The sequence below is a fragment of the Barbus barbus genome, assembly GCF_936440315.1.
Source record: "Barbus barbus genome assembly, chromosome: 19".
Lineage (NCBI taxonomy): Eukaryota > Metazoa > Chordata > Actinopteri > Cypriniformes > Cyprinidae > Barbus > Barbus barbus.
In genome coordinates this window covers 19,673,400-19,697,326 of record NC_136747.1, presented here as the reverse complement: position 1 = coordinate 19,697,326, position 23,927 = coordinate 19,673,400, and the positions used below count along the sequence as shown (strand labels likewise).

Genomic DNA, 23,927 nt, shown 5'->3' with positions numbered 1-23,927 from the left:
TGTATCCTATGCGGAAGTCTTTTTCATCGAAAAACCTGACGCACGTGTAAATTCTCCTCCCCCTTCTCATCTGTTGTAATAATTTTTAATTTATATTTTACCTTTGCAATTTAAATAAACCATACATGTCATATATTTCAACAGGGCATCTTGCTTTATTAATGTTTATTTTGAAAGTCTTAAAAAACAAACTTTAACAACATAAGGGCAGATCCATTTTGCGCAGCTGATGACGCTCTAAAGTGATGCTAAAGGGAGTGAGGATATATCATTTCACTTCATTCAATTCCTCCATCCTCGCGTCTTTTATGTGCATCCTTCCCTCGTATCCTGAAGGGGTGGAGCTAAGATGCGAGGAAAGGAAACGAGGATGCACAAATAAGAATTGAGAAGCACCCTAAGAATGGCTAGACGCTTTAGGCTTCTACGTGAACTTATGACCGTGTTGTCCAAATCAAAGAATGGCAGTTTGTGCTAAAATCTCTTCGTTGTTCTACATAATATTACACATAAGTTAACGTTACATGAATATTTATTTTCAATTACAAACGCTGAAAAAAAAAATACAATTCTTATTTTAGTAATAATTTCACAAATAGGACGATTAAGCGTTTCCTTTAAAATGTAGCGTACTTCTTCGCTTTATAAGCATCTTTCATAGACATATTCAGATATACTTTATATCTATAACTACTTTTTAATACAATACAGTGTCTAGGAAGTTTTAGCTATCTCTTAACATATTAAATGATCACACGTTTCCTAAAACTATAATATCTGCATACAATAACCATATTATATTCTTTTAAGTAACGCTTGGCATTTTTGCATAATTTCCACGTATGTCGGACTGAAATGATTCGTTTTGATTCGAAGTTGATAGTCATAAGAGTTGAGTTGTTCTGTTCGAGAGAACCGATTCTCTGAAAAGAATCATTCCTCCCATCTCTGTTTTGTTGGGGTTATTTCACTAACCAATGATAAAACACGGATCTCAGTGACGAGAGAAAATAAACCAATCACAGTGCGCAACCGACCGGAAGTAGGATGACGTTTCTAGATTCTCAAAACATGTTGACACCCGGTTCAGCTACATGACAGAGGCACTCTCCACCTGCGTTATCAAGCAATCTATACAACAAGAGTTACATGGATTACAGGTATAACGGATTTATTGGGTGACGACTATAAGATATATAGTGATAATCTTGGAAATATATGTTGGAATTGCATGCGGTCCATCTCGATGTATTTAGGGGTGGGATTGCAGTAGGATTAATAAAACTCATCAGCTCATCCTCTAAGGCCACCGCCAGTAATTTCCGTCGTATAATAAATACATCTACAGAAAAATGCTACATCATCTAGTGTACTTGTAACTACCATTAAAATCCGCAATGACTTGTTACTTAGCGACATGATGCAAGTGAAATATCTCTAGAAAGTCGCTTTCGGTTTAAGCAAACATGTTTTGGTATAATTAAGAAGGAATGTTATGTTTTAAACCACCATATAATGATTTCCGTGCGAATATGTTATATGCTGTATTGAATCGAGCTGTCATTGACAGTAAAGGCCTGAACAGGGATGACAGCAGCATCAGCAGTGCCATGCACACAGGCCTGCTCGGCATCGCCCCATCCGGTGTTGTGCCTATTTTCGACTCCCTGCCAAATTATTACCCCCCACGTTGAAATCGCTACCTGATTGCTTAATCCTAATCCTAACCCCTCCCCCACACCTAACCCTAAACCTAACAATACTAGGGGGGTAATAATCTGGCGGGGGTCAGAATTCGGCACTACACCGGCCTGGAACTGGGCAGGTCTTCTTCATGCGGCTGCACATGGCCTTAAACCAAATGTATGTCAGCTCAGAAATATTTAAGCATCTAAATAACATTTTAATGCAGTAGATTGACCTCTAGTTTATTGCAAATTATGTGTTGCTTAAACACGCCATCATGCAATTTTCAATGTGGACTCTTATTTTAACATCATTAAATAAATATAAAGAATATAAACTTTGGTGAACATCTCTGGAATTAAAATAAATCAGTAGAAAATTATAAAGTAATATGTTATGTAAGCGTACTTCAATAATAATTCCTGGGCCATATTATAAAATTGACCTTTCATACTGTAAAACCAATGTTTTCTGCATAGCTATGGTTGTGTCTCTCTGAGGTCTCTAAAAGTAAGATAAAAACATTTCAAATGTTCCTATTATTTATTTGGTAAGTAGCTAAGTAATAATGCAGGGTAATGTAAAACTCATTCAGGGTGAGTTTACAAGTCCATTTTGGGGTTTATTTAGCAATTTTTGACTCTCTGACTGAACAATATCCCTATATTATGAAAGAGAAACTGTGTCAGTTAAACCTGATTATTTCTTTGTAAATTTAATTCCTTCTTGTTTCAGGTAGACCACTCACAGGCTTTCCTTGAGCACTTATGATGTTGTCAGCCTGTGATATGGGAGCATCTGCTGGTGAAGGAGGAAGTGTTGTCATGGAGACGTCCAACTTCGCCCATGTCATCTTCCAGAATGTTGGGAAAAGCTTCCTCCCGCAGGCAGCGCTTGAATGTCATTACACACTCACCCCCTTCATCACCCCACATCCCAAAGACTGGGTTGGCATCTTTAAGGTTGGTACACTTTACATATTTTCACACATAGATCTGGTCAATATTTAGGTTTTCAGAAATGTTTTTTGCAAGAAAATTCTGTCCACCTGATTTAATCTCCCTTTTTTTCTCTCACTCTTCTTTCATCTCGAAATTTAATCTTGTATTTAATCAAGAAGAAATGAGCACACGGAAACTTTACATCTTGTTCAGATACAGTGACAGTTTATGACTGGTTTAAAAGGCACTTCAAATCAACCAGATCTTTCCAGACAACATTTAGAGTGGTGGGTTGCAGGGGAAAATGTGGATTGGAAAAAAGATGGTTAATCCGCTCAATTTCGCTGTTGTTTTGATGGTTAGTTTACGGGGGAATAGAGTTGAAGTGTGTGTGTGTGTGTGTGTGTGTGTGTGTGTGTGTGTTTGATCACATGGGCTGTTGTGCTGGATGCTGTGGGCGTTTCCCACAACAAATTAATCCTTCCTTATGCTTTTGCTTTGGTATTTTCTCCGTTCATCCTTTTATCTGCAATAATATGTAGTGTAATAACAGATATTAGCTGCTATGTGTAATGCATAACTGGATAAAAGTAGTCAGACTTGTATGGTAGAGCATTATAGTTGGATGAATTCTGACAATATCTATGGACTCGTATTCAATTTATTAATGAGGTAATGTGGGAATTATTCCTCCACATTCACACACACTCAGTACACACCTTTAACTTGTGCTTTATATTACTTGGAGAACCACAGGCTCCCTCTGGTGGTTTTGAGAAAGCACTGCTCCCTCTAGAAAGCAGCAAGTTGCATAATAGTTTAACAATGACTTAAATTTTCTGTGTGCAGAGATTATTGTTATTTCTATTTTTACTCAGCTAAAATAGAATTACATTACATGCTAAACTTAATTTCAAATTTTAAATGTTAATTATATTTCAATAATTGCACCTTATTGTTTTTTATTTTTACTTAAAATGCCAAATTTCTGTTTTAAATTATTATTTTAATATTTCAATGAAATGTTATTAATTATATATAAATAACTGTATTTTATCTTTTTATTTGTAAAGTTCTACAAATAATTAGTTGCAGCTTTTTAATTTGTACTTGCAATGTCCTTTTTTATTTAATACGCAAAATTTCAGTTTTAAATTAAATTGATATTTTCATATTAAATGACATGAATTATATATCAATTCTTGTACAGTATTTTATCTCTTTATGTGTAAAGTTCTAAATTTTTTATTTGTATATGCATGCAGTATCCCTGTGTGTAAAGAAAAGGGAAAAAAAAAACTTTTTTTTTTTTTTTTTCAAATTTGCAGGGTGAACGAACATAGTACTCTTTATGAAGGAGCATGTTGAGGCATGTTGAAAATAGGCTACCTTTAAGCAATACAAAAATGCTGTGTAATCATGCATATACACATACAGTAGGTTTGTGCACAGACACACACACACACTCGGTGTACTCAAGTACTATATAATTAAGTTGTCGCGCACATGTCGAACATGTTCTTATGCCCCTGATTTATAGTTACGTCAGCCCTCTTATTATTTAATTTATCGTTTATCGGTCATGCGTGTACAAGCATGGCTTGTTTGAAACACACTCGGATGCCTTCTCTCTTTTTATCCTCTTGCTCTCCTCTTTACTTCTCTTCTCTGTAATTAATAGGTGATTTCTTCACAGATGACTGCGTTCCAGATGAAAGCAGAATACTTTCCGTAAAAAAAAAGGGATTGCAGATGTGATATATTGTAATCAAAGTAAATGTCAGGTAGTGCCGTGAAAAATCACGATGACAAATTGCTGATTGTGTGTGTGTGTCTTGTTTGTAATTGTAAGAAGTTACCGTATGTGACATGTTTATGATGGTGGACTACATTCTTTTCTTCATTTCCATCATATTTCATTTAAAACTGCATAAAACCATGCAATCACTCATTTGCACACACACAAATATGGGTGGTTATGGAGGTGAAAATTTTACACGTGCTTCAAAGGCAGAAATGATTAAATTCACATGCACACTCACACTTTTCAGAGTAACCACATCATTTTTAGCCGCCTTTGAAGCATGTGTAAAATTTTCACCTTTTTCCGGGTCCTTTTTTTTCCATTATGCCTCCTTTTCCAACCCTACACGCAAACACACACACACACACACACACACTGTGCCCCCTTTTCTCAGCTGGCTAAGAAATTCAGAAAGGAGGCTAAGTGTTTCCATTCCTCCTTGAGCTTATTGTGATATTTATAACCTGTGAAATCGATATGAGACAAAGTAATAAGACTTTAGATCTCCCACAGGTTTAATGTATTATTAGTAAGTAATGTTTCTTTTTTCTCACTTTCTTTCCATCTGTTTTGACTGGGTGATCCTTAAACATTTTATATAGTCTTTGTGTTTATATAGTTTTGCTTGTATCGTTTTGGTCAAAATGAACTAGTCTGTGTTTTATACGTTTTACTTGTAACAGTTTTCAAAGTCTTTCATTGGTCTGGTCACAAAGTTTTAGTTCTGACTCAGTTCTTGTTTGCTGTTTTTATGTGTGTGTGTGTGTGTGTGTGTGTTAGGTGGGCTGGAGCAGTGCAAGAGACTACTACACGTTTCTCTGGTCTCCCATGCCTGAAAACTACACTGAGGGATCCACAGTTCACCGAACTATCATCTTTCAGGGTACACACACACACACACACACACACACACACACACACAAAGTCAACATGTATTGCTCTATGCAACCCTATTTTACTTCTGTAATTTGATGTAGTGGAAAAGGAGAAAAGTGAAGGGTGGGACATTATTTTATTTTTCAGGAATTGATAGGATGGTTAAACTTGCTTTTATCCATCATAATTTAATTGGACTGTGAATTGGGTGTTCTTAATGTTATGTTGTTAATTGTTTTTAGCTTTTTGCGCAGTAAGACCAAATAATTTTTTATTTAATGTCATCCTTTTTTGTTTTGTTTTGTTTGATTGGATTATTAAAAATGGGTATTTTTTTATTGTTGTTAAGTAGAAAATAAAGTCATCATTTTTGATTTCAGCTTCTTTCATTTTTGATTTTCAGCAACTTTTGAAAGTTCATGCGGGCTAAATCTTTGATGTTTTGTTTTGTAGGACATTTTGTTTTTGGTTTACTTTGTTTGCAGATGACCTTTCTATTGTAAGTTATAGTATAAGATGCTGCATCTGATAAAGATTAAACCTGTAATCAAATATTCTACATGCTGTTTCCTAGGATATTATGTTCCCCGTAGTGATGGTGAGTTTTATCAGTTCTGCTATGTCACACACACGGGTGAAATCAGAGGTGCGAGCACTCCATTCCAATTCCGCCCGGCCACACCCACAGGGGAGGAGCTACTGACAGTAGAAGATGATGGGAACTCAGACATACTGGTTGTGACCACAAAGACTGAACTACTTGAGGTATGCAAATCACACAAACAAGAATACAAACCCCTGCTTTGTTCCAAAACCTAGGGCATCACAGGTGCATTCTTGATGCAAACCTTAGGAAACCTAATCATGCTGTCTCTGAGCTAACTTGTTTTATCCAAATTATAAAGCAAAATTGCATGTATTGTTTGCAATGATGCATTGTGACATTCCCAGGGGGAAAAATAAAGAAAAAGAAAATTGTCAATTATGAACGCACCATTTACAATCTGAATGCAAATTGTAAATAAAAATGAATACATTAAAAAATATATAAACATCTGTTTAGTTCAGCACTGAAAAACATTCATTATAGTGCAGTGTAATTAAAATGCATTATTTTCCCCAATATGTTTGTGTGCTGTGTTTTAATATGCTTATTGAGATAGAGAGATAGCATTCCAAATCAGTCACTTATGAGCTTCCATTATGAATGAATGATGAATGAATGATGCATTTATATAGCGCTTTATTGTGTATTGCTGTACACCCAAAGCGCTTTTATGGGAAGGTGCTGTCTTAGATGGCAGCTGTCTATGTAGGAAGCAAGGAATCTCACTAGGTTTTGGAACAAAGCTTGTGTCTTATTTTTTTTGGCTTATTATCTGTATATGTGTGTATGAGCAGCAGCGTGTAGAGGAAGTTCAACAGGAGTGCAAAGAACTGCAGAAAGCACTACGCCTCCTCACACAGGAGAGAGATCAGCTACAGGAGAGACAGAGACAACAGAACCAGGTACTAAATACACACTCGCACATAAAAGCAACCAACCAACGAAGCAGCAAAGATGTCTTACACACACAGTGTTTAAACAGCATGTAACACACACCAGAGATCACAAGTTCAAGTTATCTGCACATCAAAGCGCTCTCCTGTGTGTGCATGTGCACATTGGTGCTTTAAGACTTTCTGTCTCCAAGTGTAAAACGCTTTTCTGTTTGACTGACGGTGAACTTACTCCCACAAAGCACTTTATCTTATCAGATAATGGCCATGTGTGTGTCTCTGTGTGCATTACTGACCTTCCCCATAAAGTCATGTGATTTATCCATGCTTAATTCTGACTGTGCTGAGGATGATTTACTTGGAGGGAAAGAATTGGGAGTTTGAGAAACAGAGAAAGAAAGAGAGCGAGACATAGAAAAGTTTACTTGGGCATCTGTTATCAAGGCAGTGCCATGTTGACCACAGAGGGTAGACGTGACGTCAAACTTGTGCCGGCAGCCAGGAGTTAATGTCCACCAAAACCACTCAACAGAAAGGAGGAGACCTGAGTCACTGAGACAACAGCAGCCAGTCACGCGATTTTCTCTCTCCCGATCTCTTTCTCTCTCTTTCTCGTCTGCTTGCTTTGATGATATTAAAAGGTGCTGTATGTGAATTCTTTTTTGAAATACCACACATAATACGTCACTACTACTTGATATATATAACTGAAATGTGTCCTGTCTGTCTTTGTAACAGCCTCATGTTCTGAATTGTCTGAAACGGGCAGCTTTTTTTGTTATTGTTTATCAGAAACAGTCTTGTCAATCATTTCATATCTAAGCAGTTTGCAAACATTTGATTGGCTGATGTCTCATTAGAGGATGGGGTTGAAAGAGGGGTGTTGGATCGTTATAATGTCAAGTTAAATAAATGCATTGATATTTTTCATTTTTGTTGGTTAGTGTTGATATCCCTCATTTTTTATTAATTCATATTAATAACTCCTTTATTTAAAATTTTTCATCTGTATTTTCTGAACCTTTTGTCATTCCTATTAATTTGACTTTACAAAATATAGTAATGTGACCTTATCATTATTCAGGTATCAGATGGTAATACCATCGTACTCTGATGAAGGCTATATACACTATACAATATTGTGAAATATTATTATAATTTTCGGTTACACTTTATTTTAAGGTGTCCTTGTTACAGTGTAATTATACATTTAAGTACTGAGTAATATTAATTAAGTACATGTACTTACTATATGGTTAGGGTTATGATTACGTTTTGGCTTAGGGTTACTTGCATGTAATTGTGCATAATTTTATTGTTATTGTTACAATAGTAAGTATGTAACATATGTAACAATGACACCTTAAAATAAAGTGTTACCCAATTTTGTATTTTAATATATTTTAAAATGTAACTTTCCTGTGATGGCAAAGCTGAATTTTCATCAGCCATTACTTCCGTCCTTAGTGTCACATGATCCCTCAGAAATCATTCTAATATGCTGATTTGCTGCTTGAAAATGTTTCTTATCAAATATATTATCAAAAGCAATTATTATCGAAATTATTTATTTATTTTTAAGAATTTAAAGCATCCAAATGGTTAATTTCTTTAAAAAATCTTACCCCAAACATTTGAACAGTAGTGTACCAGTGTAAAGGCAGTTTATTTAGTTGGCCTATATCTTGTATCCCTTTTTAGATATTATTTTAAATGTATTTATCTAATTATCACCTATAACTGACTTTTAAAAATGCTAGATGGCATAAAAATAAGTAAATAAACAAAACAATGTAAACACCATCAATACCAAAGAATATTGTGGTGATTCCTACCCCTTGCATTGTTTATTTAATATGGCCAGCTAATTTCATCCATATACCACATTTTCCCATCTAAAATCCATTTCGCAAAATGTGATTTTCCCCTCAGCATAAAAAAAAGAAAATCTTTGCAGATTCGTTTGGCTCTGATGTGGTGTTGATGTTTGACTGCACAACAAGCACATTAAACTCTTAAAGGGCCCAGAAAACAGCAGGATGCGATTCAGTTGGTTTGCTGGTCTTTCAGCGCCCCCTGGTGTTTCTTCTGGAAACCCTATTGAAGTGTGTGTAAGTGTGAATTATGAGTGTCACAAAGGACAAAGAACACCACAAATAAAACATTAACACTTTTATAATTCTCTCTCACACCCCAGTCACACAAACCCTTTCATATGCCATAAGTGTGCGTGTGTCTGTTAAACTGTCAGAACTTGCATATGAAAATAGACTTCCTCTTTATCGTGAGAACATAAGTATATATTTTGTGGCTGCTAATTTTACGACCTCACATTTTATTTGGCTGTGCTGCAATTCCGAAACATCATCGGCCGTAAAACACCACGAGTCACCAGATTAGCTGGAGGACAAGGCGTGTATGCATGTTTTCAGAACCAGATGTTACTGTGATTTACTGATGACGACTGTTAAATATGAGCCGCCGCAACAAAAGTGAAATCGAAGCCCCCTCTTTTCCTGCTGACATCATACTATTGGGAAATTACCTTCAGCCATGGACTTTTTTTTTTTTTTGAGAGAGGGAAAGACTGGATCAGAATAATATCTGCATTTCTGATAAATGTTTTCTCTTTCAGTTAAGTCTCCTGTAAACTTCCTCATTATCAAAAGAGTCTGTGAAGTCTCTATTATTCCCAATGGATTACTCTGTTGCTTCACTGTGTCTAGCAACAATCCACATTTTTTTTCATTTAATCTATATGCTGTTTGTTTGAAGATCTAACTATTTAAATTATAGTTATTTTTTTAATAATTGGTTAAACACTTTTGATAGATTTTTTTGCTATTGGATAAAATGCTTGGAGTGTTTTGATTGGCTGGAAGGTGTGATTGATAGCATTTGCTGTCCAATTGCAGGAGCTGCAGAAAGGCTTGCGTGAGGAGAAGGAGGAGGCTCAAACCAGAGTCAGACAACTTGAACAGGACCTGCTAGAAATCACACAAAAAGCTGTTCTTAAAGAGACTGAACTGGACTGGTAAGGCCCGAGCATACATTACCTGACATGAATATAATTATATTATTTACATATTTAAATTAGGGTCCAAAAGTTTGAGACAACTAGTTTTAAATGCCTTTATTGTGTATTTAGTTTAATTTAATATTTTTTTTTATTTTAATTAGATTTACTTTTAATTGTTTTATCAGCATAGCAATTTGAGGTAATAATTTTTTTATTTTTTTTTCAATTAGCATTTTATTTTTGCTTTGATGAATGCAGCACTCAAACTCTGCAGGTTTGTGTAAAACCTGATGATCATATTTTTGAGAATCCATTGACCATCTTGTGTTTCAATGGAGGCAAACACATCTAATCAAATGTGATTATATGATTAGTAACCTACAAAGAATTTAAAAAAATATATATAGTTTATTCCATAATGTTTGCATTTTCCATTTTTATTTTCAAGTCTGAATTAGATTTTGACTTGGACTCTCAGGATAAGAATGCAGATTTATAGTTGAGGATTTATATGGTGTACTTTGTTTTTTTGTGTCGTCCAGGTTAAGAGACAGGCTGCAGAAGGTGACTTCCGAGAGGGACAGTTTACAAACTCAACTGAAGAATGAGAGAGACGACAGGGAGCTTTACAAAGTAAGAGTGTGTAGTATCTGCAGGTTATAAACTGTAATCATGTGCATCGATCAGTCGTGTGACGTGCAATGATCCTTGTGTGTTTACGCTTACAGTCTCATGTGCGCAGTGCCGAGCTGGAAAACACTAAACTCAGTGCAGAGCTGCAGATGCTGAAGGCAGTGGAGCTAAACAGAGAGGTCACCATCGCACAGTACCAGGAGGAACTACACAGGCTACGCACAGAGAAAGACACACACCCCGCTAATGCCGTAATAGATGTTTATTTAAAAAATAAATACAAATACATTAAATATATTTACTACTGGGCAAAATTCTGGAATAAGTATGATTTTTTTTTAAATCATAAAAGGTTTATATTATAACCTTTAAAAAGGTTTTTATGCTCACTAAAGGCTGCATTTATTTATTACAGCCATATTGAGGAATATTATTGCAGTTTAAAATACCTATTTTAATATATTTTAAAATGTAATTTATTTCTGTGATAGCACAGCTGAATTTTCAGCAGCCATTACTCAAGTCTTCAGTGTCACGATCTTTCAGAAATGATTCTAATATAGAAATATGTCTTATTATTATAATGTTGAAAGCAGTTTTTGCTGCTTAATATTTTTGTGAAAACCACAAAAAATTACTATTTAAATGTTTGGGATAAGAAAGATATATAAAAAAAATGAACTTCTATGCTGCATGGATGCTCAAAGATTTTGTCTCAATTGATCAAAAGTGACAACATTTGTTTTACAAAGGTTTTATATTTCAAATATATCTTGTTCTTTTGAATATATAATATTTCAAATATATGTTGTTCTTTCTATTCATCAAAGAATCAGATTTCCAAAAAATAATTAAGCAGCAAAACTGTTTTCAACATTGATAATAATATGAACCATTATTAAAAAATTGAGCACTTAAAATTACAGTATTTTTGATACAATAAATTCAGCCTTGGTGGGTATATATACGATATAGTGCTTGTTCACATAAATCATACTTCGTCTTCCTAATGCATTGTGTGCATCTCCAGGGTCTGAAAGAGCAGTTGCGTCAAGCTGAGGAGCAGCTCCAGGCCACGCGGCAGCAGGCCGCCATGTTGGGTTCTGAGTTACGTGATGCCTCCGGCGGGCGAGATCGCACCATGGCTGAGCTGTACCGTGCCCATCAGGAGACAGAAGACCTACGAGCCCGTTTAGCTGAAGCCCAGGAAGAATGCAGACATGCTCAGAATCAGCTTGACCGGATGAGAAGCCAGGCATCACAGGAAGTGGTAACCACAACTAACTGTTTCTTATATTTATTTGATTGTGAAGATAAAGTAAATAACAATATGAAGAACACATGGTTTAGATGCAATGTTTCGAGACAGTGTGAACTGTGTGATAACTCTCTCTCTCTTGCGTTATTTTATTTAAAAAATAAAATAAAATTCAGGGCAGGGCTGGAGTGGGTGTGGTTTCAGAGCTGGAGGCGGAGCTACAAAAGGATGTTGAGGAACTAAAGCTGCGTCTAAATATGGCTGCAGAGCACTATAAAGAGAAATACAGAGAGTGCCAACGTTTGCGAAGACAAGTCACCAAACTGACCCAGCAACAGGAGACGCAGCAGGGGGTGAGTAACTGAAATTATGGCTTTACACAGTTGTAAATTTTACAGAAAGATGCAACTCTTACAGTGATATACTTAATTATGCACATAAGATGTTAAGCAATCTTACGTTTTGTTTTTATGTATGTTAGTTGAGGTTTATAAGTGAAGTCTGTTGTGAAAACATCCTCCTATATTTTTGTGTGAAATCTTAAAATATTACATATGTTTTAGGACTGTAACAGGAATGATGCCTCTACAGAGACCACACAGGAGTTACACACACCAGATGCAGAAACACCCCCCACAGGTATTGGGAAGGAAACAAATGAATCAAAACACATTTAAACTCCAACACACGTCCTAAAACTAGTTCCTTTTAAAATTATTACAAAAAGTAAAAATTAATTAAAATGAATTAAAAATAATTAAATAAATAAATAAAAATGAGTAATAAAAGCTTTTTTTGAAGGAAATTAATGCTTCAAATAAATGCCATATATCAAAAAAGTAAAAAAAAATTAAAATAAATTATCAATTTACTCAAAACTATTATGCAGCACAACCTTTTTCAGTGGTAATAATAAGACATTTCTTGAGCATCAAATCAGCATATTGTTATAAATTCTGAATGATCATGTGACACTAAAGACTGTACTAATGGAATAATATATTAAACATAACTAAATACATTAAATACTAAACAGTTCATTTAAATTCGAATAGTATTTCACAATATTACACTTTTTACTGTATATTTGATCAAATAAATGCAGCATTGGTGCATTTATTTATATATATATATATATGCATATATCTATATGCATATGCATATATACACTCACCGCCCACTTTATTAGGTACACCTTGCTAGTACCGGGTTGGACCCCCTTTTGCCTTCAGAACTGCCTTAATTCTTCGTGGCATAGATTCAACAAGGTGTTGGAAACATTCCTCAGAGATTTTGGTCCATATTGACATGATAGCATCACGCAGTTGCTGCAGATTTGTCGGCTGCACATCCATGATGCGAATCTCCCATTCCACCACATCCCAAAGGTGCTCTATTGGATTGAGATCTGGTGACTGTGGAGGTCATTTGAGTAAAGTCAACTCATTGTCATGTTCAAGAAACCAGTCTGAGATGTTTGAGCTTTGTGACATGGTGCATTATCCTTCTGGAAGTAGCCATCAGAAGATGGGTACATTGTAGTCATAAAGGGATGGACAATGGTCAGCAACAATACTCAAGTAGGCTGAGGCGTTTATAATGATGCTCAATTGGTACTAAGGGGCCCAAAGTGTGCCAAGAAAATATCCCCCACACCATTACACCACCACCACCAGCCTGAACCGTTGAGACAAGGCAGGATGAATCCATGCTTTCATGTTCTTTAGGCCAAATTCTGACCCTACCATTTGAATGTCACAGCAGATATCAAGACTCATCAGACCAGGCAACGTTTTTCCAATCTTCTATTGTCCAATTTTGGTGAGTGCGTTCAGAGATGGTATTCTGCATACCTTGGTTGTAACGAGTGGTTATTTGAGTTACTGTTGCCTTTCGATCATCTCTAACCAGTCTGCCCATTTTCTTCTGACCTCTGACATCAACAAGGCATTTTTGTCCACACAACTGCCGCTCACTGGATATTTTCTTTTTATTCGGACCATTCTCTGTAAACCCTAGACATGGTTGTGCGTGAAAATCACAGTAGATCAGCAGTTTTTGAAATACTCAGACCAGCCCGTCTGGCAGCAACAACCATTCAATGTTCAAAGTCACTTACAGTGGGTACGGAAAGTATTCAGACCCCCTTAAATTTTTCAATCTGTTATATTGCAGCCATTTGCTAAAATCATTTAAGTTCATTTTTTTCCTCATTAATGTACACACAGCACCCCATATTGACAGAAAAACACAGAATTGTTGACATTTTAGCAGATTTATTAAAAAAGAAAAACTGAAATATCACATGGTCCTAAGTATTCAGACCCTTTGCTCAGTATCTGCAGTATCTCCGTATAAAATCCCCTTTCTGATGTTCGGTTTGAACTTCAGCAAGTCGTCTTCACCACATCTAGATGCCTAAATGCATTGAGTTGCTGCCATGTGATTGGCTGATTAGCAATTTGTTACACCAAGCAATTGAACCGGTGTACCTAATAAAGTGGCCAGTGAAGCTTGTATTCAATAAGCTTCAGAATTTTTTCTACCTCATACTGCTGCTATTTACATACCCTGTACAACTTTTTGCACATTCCTCTTATTATTATCTAAGTCAACAACATACTGACCTGCACATTTATATTTATATTTATATTTTTTTATCTTTATTTTATTTTATTTTTTTTTCTACTTTTCTTTTTCTTAATATTTGTATACTTTATAATTGCACTGTCCTTGGAGCGAACCTGACCTACATTTTACTGCTGGTTATACTCTGTATAATTGTGTATGTGACAAATAAAAAAAATCTTGAATATGATTATTATTATTATTGTCGGTTATTGTGTCACGTCGCAAAATTGTAACCAAATCCTTATGTGTTAATTTCTCACATTTGAAAGACCAATATCCTGCTGAGATCAAACGTGTGACACAAAGAGATGCAGAGAGACTGGAAGTTGAAGGCAGACCTGGACAGGAGGGGAAAGAAGAGAAAAAAGAGGGAGAGGAGGAAGACGACGAAGATGAAGAGGAGGAGGACGAGGAGGAAGAGGAGTGCAGTGTGTCAGTCGAAGCTGAGCTTGCCTGCATGGAGGAGAAATGGAGAGAGCAGTGCACCATAAATGAAAACCTGAAGCTCCTGCTAGCCAGTGAGGAGCAGCGGTTTAAAGTACGTAAACACACACACACACACAAGATTCCTTCAACCTCACAGGGAAGAGCCAGTCACGGATACTCACACATTCATTTGCATAAGATGTCAGTGCACACAAGCGTGCAAACACAGTTGAACTTCCACGGGTTGATTTTTAGGTCCGGTTCACTGAGGTATCACATTTCCGTCAGTCTTGTGAGTGTGTGTGAACACAGCAGTCATTAAGGACAGAGCTGGCCAAGTGGAAAGGAGGTCGTAAAGTACTCTTGTCTGAATATTTAGACAAAGCTGGAGACACCATCAAAAGGAAAGCCTTTTATTTATAGCGTGTTTAAACGCATGCACATACTCTCACCAAATGCTTTATGACTGTTTGCTGGAGAGCAGAGTAAGATTTTAGTAAAACCATTACAACTGAACTTCAAACCCAAACAAGCATTTACACAATGATAACTCAGAAAGAGAGAAAGAGAAGGAGATCAGCAGGCCACAAAAATATTAAGCAGCCTTTCTTGAGCAGCAAATCAGCATATTGGAATGATTTCTGGGGGATCATGTGACACTGAAAACTGGAGTAATGATGCGGAAAAATTTAAATATTATGTTAAATTATTATTTAAATAATGTAATAATGATTGTCAAGATGTCTGTTTTTACTGTATTTTTTTTAAATCAAATACATCTTGCCTTTATTACCATACAAGACTTCTTTCAAAACTTGAAATTGAACTTTTGAACCATTAACTTTTTAGTGTTTCTAGCTTGAAGCAGTCTTTTCAAAAGTAATGGAAAATTTATTCACATTTTTTGGTCAGAAAATGTCACATCCTGAGAAACACTCCAAATTTTCAAGTCCAGAATTAAAATAGCTTGATAACCTATATATGCTTGCTTAATAATCTATAGCCACTCCTCATCATTTTTAAATATTATAGGACTTGCAACTCAAAACTCTGTTTTGTGCCTTTAGTGGTTTAGAATCACACACTTCACTTTCAAGTGGTGTTTTTAGAGCAGTTACAAAACATATGTCCAGATGCCACTCAAAATAAATTGTATGAATTCCTTGATAGACTCAAGTGGCAGTGAAGGACAGAGAGGTGTCTGCTCTGAGGGAGAGTCTTGTGGTGGTGACCAGGGAGAAAGAGAGACTGGAAAAGGTAAGAGCATTTATTGTATAAACCTGTTCTTATCATTTTTGTTCCTATAAACAGTTTGTTGTAATATACTCAAGTATTGTGTTCTGTGTTTGCTATCCAAAAAGCTGCAATATCTTCTAAAGCTGGTATTATTAGCTTGATCTTCTAAATGTTAACGAGAATCTTAAATATTAAATACCTTAATTTGATTCTTAGCAGGTAAGTCGCTGAAATCAGGCAGAGTGTGAATGTTTGAGCCCCAAGAGTCACGGCTAAATGCCACATTCGGCTCCCTGATTACCCATCAGCACTTGTGTTAAATGTTAAATGTGCGAATAATTCCTCTAATCATGGCTCACGGATATGAGGTCAAAGGATAATGAAAGAAAGAACAAGAAAAAGAGTAAAAAAAGCCAGGAGAGTTATACACTGTGTCAGTGCTATTTAAAGACTGGTAATATTTAATCTGTATTGCAAAATAGAACTCAAGATTTCAGTTTCTTTGGTTGTTGGCCTAAGAAGTTTAATTCAGGTTCTTGTAGTGTCTAAATAGATAAATAGTGTATCATTATGAGAGTATTGCAGTGCTGTAATTTAAGCATCAAGCCAGGTTTGTCCTTTATCATTTGCAATTTAAGTGACAATATTTGTATTAGCTACTTTTACTCATGTAAGCAATACATAAGTGTTTCCTGTCAGGTATGTTGAGAACTCACTTTGTGATCATATATTTTGTTTTTCTTGCAGGCATTGCAGGTGTGTATGAACAGAGTGGAGGCAGCAGGGAGTCGGAGGTCAGACGTCAGAGAGCCAATGGTTCTGCGATACCCACTGCCGTATACACAAGACCAGCCTCCACCTCCACTGGTGCCCCAACAACCAGCTGAACTGCAGTACGGAAACCCCTATTCAGAGCAAGAGACCCGGGGTGGGTGCCCGCTTCTGTCTACTTTTATTTAACTTTTACTAAAAGTTTTTGTGATATGACAGCCCTATTTAGAGCTTCCTGAATTGTTGTTGCTTAGATGGAGCAGATGGGGCATTATCCCCAGAACAAACCTGCCGGCCCCCTCCTTTGGCTCCACCGCCGTGGGGTGGTCCTGTGGTCTGCAGTCAGCCATCACGCAGTCTCAGCCCCCCTGATGGCCTGGAGAATCCCACAGAAGAGCGGCCTAACGTAAGGAAATATGCTGTACACATAGACAGAGCAGTGGAAATATATTGAAAACACCACAACAACTTCTACTGTGTATATTTCTTTGGCAGCTACATAGATGTATAAGAGACATGGTCTGTTTTAATGTAACTTCACACTGCTATAAGTAGTGCTTGATGGATCGTATTAGAAGAGTGTGTTTTAATCTGGACAGTATCATTTTTAAAGCTGTTGCTTATCTGTAGTACATTGTTAAAACACATCCTGTCTGATGCTACAGTGAGATTTAGCAGGTGTTTTTTTTTTCTGACGTTAAAGCTTTAAAACTGATTTCCAACCATTTTGGTCACAGCACCATTGATAAAACTGATAAGTTCCTCTTCATCAACCCCAAAGCAGAAATATGTTTTAAATCATATTATACTGCATTTCAATAACTTAACGCATCTGCATGTTTAGGGTTCTCTGATGTTGGTTAATGGTCACATAACATTTAGGCAAACAAAATATTGAATCTCTTTATTGGAATTTTGTTTTAATAATTTGTAAAGGTATCATTTAGCATTATCTTAAAAATGATTAAAATAGCTATTATTACAATGATTCCAAAAATGATTTATAGTGAAGAAAATCAAACTTTCTCTTTAAAGAGATGACTACTTTTTTTGTTTTGCAAGATTTGACAGTTGTATCTAGCTTTGTGTCATTTGTGAAATGAGGGTGATATAAGCATTAAAAAATACAGTACAATGGCTTCAGACATATTTTGTGATACATTTATGGGGCATTTGCATCTTTTTTGAAGCTTGAAATGCATAGAAAAGAGCAAGTGGCACATTATTCAAAATATCTTCTTTTTTGTTTCTTAGAGGAAAGAAAGTAATACAGGTTAGACATGAGGGTAACAAATTATTATAAAAAAAAAGGCAGATGCTTATTTTGTAGATCATGTTTTTACATTGTACTTACTGTTAAAAATACCTTCCTGTAATTACATTTGTACTGAATATCTATAGTTACATCTATAATTACACTGACAACACTACACCTACCTTAAACCTATCCAGACCACCAAACCTTTCCCTAAATTTAACCAAATCCCACCTCAACAGCAGCAAAAGTGATTTGGGTTGGGCTTTATTTTATAACTTGACAGTACTGGGTAATGTAAGGAAGGTAACTATGGGTTACAGTTTATTTTAAGGTGTCCTTGTTACAGTGTAGTTATACATTTAAGTACGGAGTAATATTAATTAACTACATGTACTTACTATATGGTTAGGTTTTTGCTTAGGGTTACTTGCATGTAATTATGCATAATTAATTGTTATACTGGTAAGTACATGTATGTAACAAAGACACCTTAAAATAAAGTGTTACCATGTTATGTTTAGGGGTAGGTTCAGGGTTAGTACCTAGTTATTACCCAGTTTTGTGATTACTATAATAAGTACATACAGTATGTATATGCGGAGCAGGACTGTAAAATAAAGTGCTAACGTGATTTGCAATACAGCATAAACACAATAAGTGCATTGTACCAAACAATTCATTATTTTTGATGTAAGTACATTATAGTTAAAGACACCTAATATAAAGTACCCATAAAACTAGTTTATATGACTCGTCAGCTTTATTTTTGTATGTTTCAGAGCTAATAACTGGGTGTTATTGTGCCAGTCTTTAAACTGATATGTGGCATTACCATGTATTTTTGTCACTCTTTAGCAGCCTTCACTTTTTCCTTCTTTCCGTTTTCAGCCTTTTCTCTTGACTTCCACCTTGTTGCCCTTTGAATGCAGCTCTTTGATTCACTCTTTTTTCATCTTCTCTTCCTCACTGCCCTCTGCATTCCCCGCACCCTCAGACCTCAGTTCATAGGTGAATACAGAGGTGGTTAATTTGCATGAAACGGCAATTAAGGCTTTTCTCTTTTGAGCTTGTTAGCGGATTAGAGTGACGAGGCTAGAGGCTCGTTAGAGAGAGATGTTGACGAGGGCTATGCTAATTGGCTGGGGGTGCCGGCCTGTGATATTTGAGGGTGCAGATCGGCGCTGACCCCTTTCTCCTCCTTTCTCGTTTGCTGCGTTAAAAGCCCATTAACCTTTGCAGGAAGCCGGCTGTGTGCAGACAGGCGTGACTTTTCGTTGGAAGTGTGGGTGTGTGTGTCTGTGTGAGATCTTAGCTGTTATGTCTCAATAGAGAGGTGACAGCTAAATGTGTCCTCTGAAGAACATTGTATTGTTATGTCTCAGTCAAGAAGAAATGATGTTTGCGTCTCAATTTGGTTTTTATGTCTTTCTTAGGGAGGTGATGGTGAGGCCCCTGCAGTCTGCGATCATCAGAGCCTGGAATCTAACGAGAGCCACACCAGCTTCTGCTTTGATACCAGGTAAATGTTCAGAAATGCATGCTACTGTACTATTTGTACTATGTTTGCAGTATGTACACTGTACACCGTTTGCATCGAATGCCTAGAAATAGTATGTTTGCAAAAATTGGTGGTATACAACAAAGCATACCGTGTGAACCACTGTATCCCACAATGCAATGCTCTAGACCTGTCTTTCAATTTCCAAAGTGACATCAAATTTTATTTTTGTTTATTAAAAAAAAGTTTATGAAAATGAAGACCAATAATGTAAATGTCTGTGTACATTTTATTTCATACATCTTTCTAGGGTTTTTGACTCATTATTGGATCTGAATGCCAAAAGTTTAGGAAGACGTACCAAAAATATATATTTTTTAAATAAAATATTATCATAAATACTGGATGTCATTTGTTGTTTGGTGAGGACATGTGACAATGAAGCATACTACATATAAAGGTTTACATTTGATATATGGTTGCAAAGTGTGTGCCATAAACTATTCTAAATATTAGACCATAAAGACTGCATAGTGTGCAGCAGTGTTGTTTTAGTATAATCTATTTACTATGTTCAGTTTTTGTTAATATTTTGAAATATATTTTTTTACATTTTCTGTTTTTATTTTAACGTTAGCTAAAGTTTTAGTAATTTAAGTTCAGTGTTTCTTTTTTGATCATTATTATTATTATTATTTAAATATGTCTTTACAGTTTTTAGTAGTTTTGCTTTGTTGTTTAATTTAGTTTTTGTTATTTTAGTACTTGAAATTAAACCAAATGAATATGTTGCCTTGGAATCTAGCTGGATTTGTTTTGTTTGTATTTTATTGTTTATTTTATTTCAAGTATTGGAAATGCTTTTATGATGGTTTTAGTTTTAGCTACTAATAATAACCCTGATAACCATTAAGTTAGTTTTTCATTTGAAACATAGCAATGGAATTGATTTTCCATTTCCAAAGTGACAACTGACAGGAAGATTTTATTTTGTTTTATTTTACTGACGTGTTGTATCTGACTGCCAAAAGTTAGAATTTTTGTTCGCGGAGACGACTTAAGAGTCACTTTCTGACAGTGTTGGGGGTAACGCATTACAAGTAACGCGAGTTACGTAATAATATTACTTTTTTCAAGTAACTAGTAAAGTAACGCATTACTTTTTAATTTACAAGAAAATATCTGAGTTACTTTTTCAAAAAAGTAACGCCAGTTACTTTTTGGCAGCGGCTATTTGCACTAAGTGTAAATAGTGATAGACGCTATTTACACTAAGTGCAAATAGCAATAGATGCTATTTACACTCAGTGTAAATAGCAATTAGATGCTATTTACACCAAGTGCAAATAGCATATTTTTTTAGTGACAGATGCTATTTACACTAAATGCAAATAGTGATGGATTCTATTTACACCAAGTGAAAATAGCAATATTTTTTAACGATATGCTATTTACACTAAGTGCAAATAGCTATAGATTCTATTTACACTATGTTAAAATAGCAAGATTTTCTGCTATTTATACTACTTATTGCAAATAGTGGCAATTATCTGCACCTCAGTATTGTAGTACATTATAAAACAGTATGCAATAATAACGTACTGAGTGTAAATTATAATTTTAATTCAAATTTATTAAATGGATGCCACCTTATTGGGACAATAAAGCCCTCCCTATACCTACCCTAACCCTACCCGATACTTTATTTTCAACTTTTTGATTATTTCCTTCATTTTTATTGAAAATAAATGCCTTTCTGATGCGATATGAGATTTGAAAAGGGAGAAAAAAATGTTTGGCAAAAGGTGGGCTCGAACTCGGGTCGATCGCGTCAAAAAGCATACGCCTTACAATCTACGCCACTGAAACTAATGTTGAGCTAACTTCTTTTTTTATTGTTGACTAACCCAATCACACATTAGTGGGCGGAGTTAGTGTAAATAGCCTTTGCCAACAAGATGGGCTATTTGCACTTAGTGTAAATAGACACTCCGTTACTTTTTCCCCATTTATTGACTGACAGTGCGCTGTGAGCATGCTGTTACTATAGATCTAAATGTGAATGTGCATGAATTCATCCCACTCGCAAAAAACAGATTTAGTATTCATCAAAATGAATTAAAACAGTGAAATGCAAACTCAGAATATGACGCAAACTGCAATAATTAAATGTTAAACAACACAAATGTATCTAATCCCATTTTATTAACCAATGTCTTTTCTGCTGACCTTTGATGATCCAGTTCAACCATACTAATAAGCAAAAATGACTTTAGATAAACTAACAATTGTACTTCATTGTTTTTTTATTGCCGAAGAGTGTTAAACCTTTTTATCCTGAGTTTTACTTTACAGACGTGAATTTACTTTTCCTTCACAAGATACAGGGCTTTTACGTTTGTATTAACCTAATTTCTTGTATTAAAAACAATCAAGCCCTGCTCATATTTAAAAAGTAACGCAAAAGTAACGCAAAAGTAACGTAACGCATTACTTTCCATAAAAAGTAGCTAAGTAACGCAATTAGTTACTTTTTTAGGGAGTAACGCAATATTGTAATGCATTACTTTTAAAAGTAACTTTCCCCAACACTGCTTTCTGACTAAACAGTAGTGAGAGTGACAACAGCATACTGCTGTTTAAAATGTTTACTTTGTCAGTTTCCATTGTAAACTAGTAGTATAGTAAACAGTTTTGCATATTATGTATTACGCAGTAAGTAAAAAGCAATCTTTCTTTCAAACACATCCCACTTACCACCATAGTTGTAGATCAAAACCCTCTCTCTCTTTCTTCCCCACGCAGACCTGATGTTCATAAGCGGTGTCCCCTGTGTGAGGTGATCTTCCCTCCACACTTTGAGCAAAGCAGTTTCGAACGGCATGTGGAGTCTCACTGGAGGGTATGTCCCGTCTGCAGCGAGCAGTTTCCTCTGGACTGCCAGCAGCATCTCTATGAAAAGCATGTGCACACACACTTTGATGACAATGTTCTGAACTTTGACAACTTTGATTAGAGAAGAAAAAATATTTATTTGCTTTTAGTTCAATATAAAACGCCTCAGGAGATTCAGGGGCTTCAGTGTTTTGTTCAAAACACGCTGATGTTGTCACTTTGTCGTAACCGCTGCACTCATGCCAGGAGGACTATATTTGATTTGCACATAGACAAACATTAATTCAGATATTTAAACTTCTAAGGGAGAGAATACTGTAATAATGGTCTTCAGGTGTAATAGATATGTAAAAACAAATGAAAAGCACTTTTTTTAGTTTAAAATTTTGTGTTCTACTGATTACTCTTTAAAATGAGAGCTTTAGGTTGTTGTTTATGAAAATGTAGATTCATTTTAAAGGACCAATGATGCAATGATGTATATGTTTATTTTGCCAAAAGGAAATGACCATAATTAACCCAAATCACTAAAATTACTATTAAATTGTTACCTCAGAGACATTGAATGCTTTCTGTGTGAAACAGTCACTAAAACACTAATTTAAAGGGATAGTTAATCTAAAATGAGATATTCTGTCATCATTTAATCACCCTCATTTTGTTCTAAAACCATAAAACATTCTTCTGTGAAACTAAATGCTGGTTGTGCTTTAAATCTTATTACAATAAATATGGACTGAAGCTTTTAAGCTTCAGAAAAGTACTATAAAAGCACTATAAAAAATATCATAAAAGTGGTTTAAATCTGTTAAAGTTGAGCCAATGAACTAAATTATGGAAGCCTGATTCTGCCAGTTTTGAACCCTCAATTCTGAGAAGAAAAATATTTGTGAGAAAATAAGTTTTTTTTTAATCCCATGGCGGAAACAAGCTTCCATACTGAATCAGTCCAATTTGTGAATGAACTGTTTAGTGGCTCAACCGATTAATTTATGAAGCTTGAAAACCCCAGTCTCCATTTATTCTACTAGTAGCTCTTTTCAATAATCCAATTACCATTTAAATTTCTTATTCTGTGTGATAGTAATGATGACAAAACATTTGCTTAAGTGAACTATTTCTTGAAGCTCAGCTAAAATAACCCAGGGACTTAATCCAGAGAGCCAGTGTGCTAAAACTATGGCTGTGGATTCGGCAGCGACTTTTCAGTGCATCATTGGTTCAAACATAACTTAATACATTCAGTTTCAGCATTATATCCATCACACATTCCTGCTTGAAATCCATTTACCCAACAAAGCCGATGCTTCACACTATAAGTGTGCCAGGAAGTTTAACTTAGGGTTGCTCTGTGTTTGTGTATCAAGTGTATGTTTATTAATAAAGAATGCTACAGCTCAAGTTCATTCAACTGAACATTTGTCCTTGTATCAGCAAGTCATTACATCAACGCTCTATAGACAATAAAACAGAAACACACTTGTTTGCTTTTCTT

The 23,927-nt window shown here is 35.5% G+C and overlaps 1 protein-coding gene across 2 annotated transcripts; it reads left to right on the top strand.

The window, feature by feature from the left end:
* Nucleotides 1–1,044: 1,044 nt before the first annotated feature.
* Nucleotides 1,045–23,927, top strand: LOC306885292 (tax1-binding protein 1 homolog A-like). Of its 2 annotated transcripts, XM_079441719.1 has the most exons (18): nucleotides 1,045–1,160; nucleotides 2,422–2,648; nucleotides 5,212–5,314; nucleotides 5,882–6,072; nucleotides 6,709–6,816; nucleotides 9,723–9,841; nucleotides 10,369–10,459; nucleotides 10,555–10,710; nucleotides 11,490–11,729; nucleotides 11,894–12,070; nucleotides 12,281–12,356; nucleotides 13,479–13,538; nucleotides 14,618–14,886; nucleotides 15,945–16,031; nucleotides 16,758–16,938; nucleotides 17,036–17,187; nucleotides 19,473–19,558; nucleotides 22,343–23,915. In XM_079441719.1, the coding sequence occupies exons 2-18, from the start codon at nucleotides 2,454–2,456 to the stop codon at nucleotides 22,551–22,553; spliced, it is 2,502 nt and encodes an 833-aa protein (XP_079297845.1). In that variant the 5' UTR covers nucleotides 1,045–1,160; nucleotides 2,422–2,453; the 3' UTR covers nucleotides 22,554–23,915. The 2 variants fall into 2 exon arrangements, with proteins under 2 accessions (XP_079297845.1, XP_079297846.1); XM_079441720.1 differs by lacking the exon at nucleotides 13,479–13,538 and having other exon boundaries at nucleotides 1,050–1,160; nucleotides 22,343–23,927.

Excerpts from the sequence above, each read along its gene's own strand:
- LOC306885292 (XM_079441719.1), top strand. The coding sequence starts at position 2,454 with ATGATGTTGTCAGCCTGTGATATGGGAGCATCTGCTGGTGAAGGAGGA. Across the intron at positions 12,071-12,280 it reads AACAGGAGACGCAGCAGGGG|GACTGTAACAGGAATGATGC; the intron begins GTGAGTAACTGA and ends CATATGTTTTAG. Across the intron at positions 16,032-16,757 it reads AGAAAGAGAGACTGGAAAAG|GCATTGCAGGTGTGTATGAA; the intron begins GTAAGAGCATTT and ends TTTTTCTTGCAG.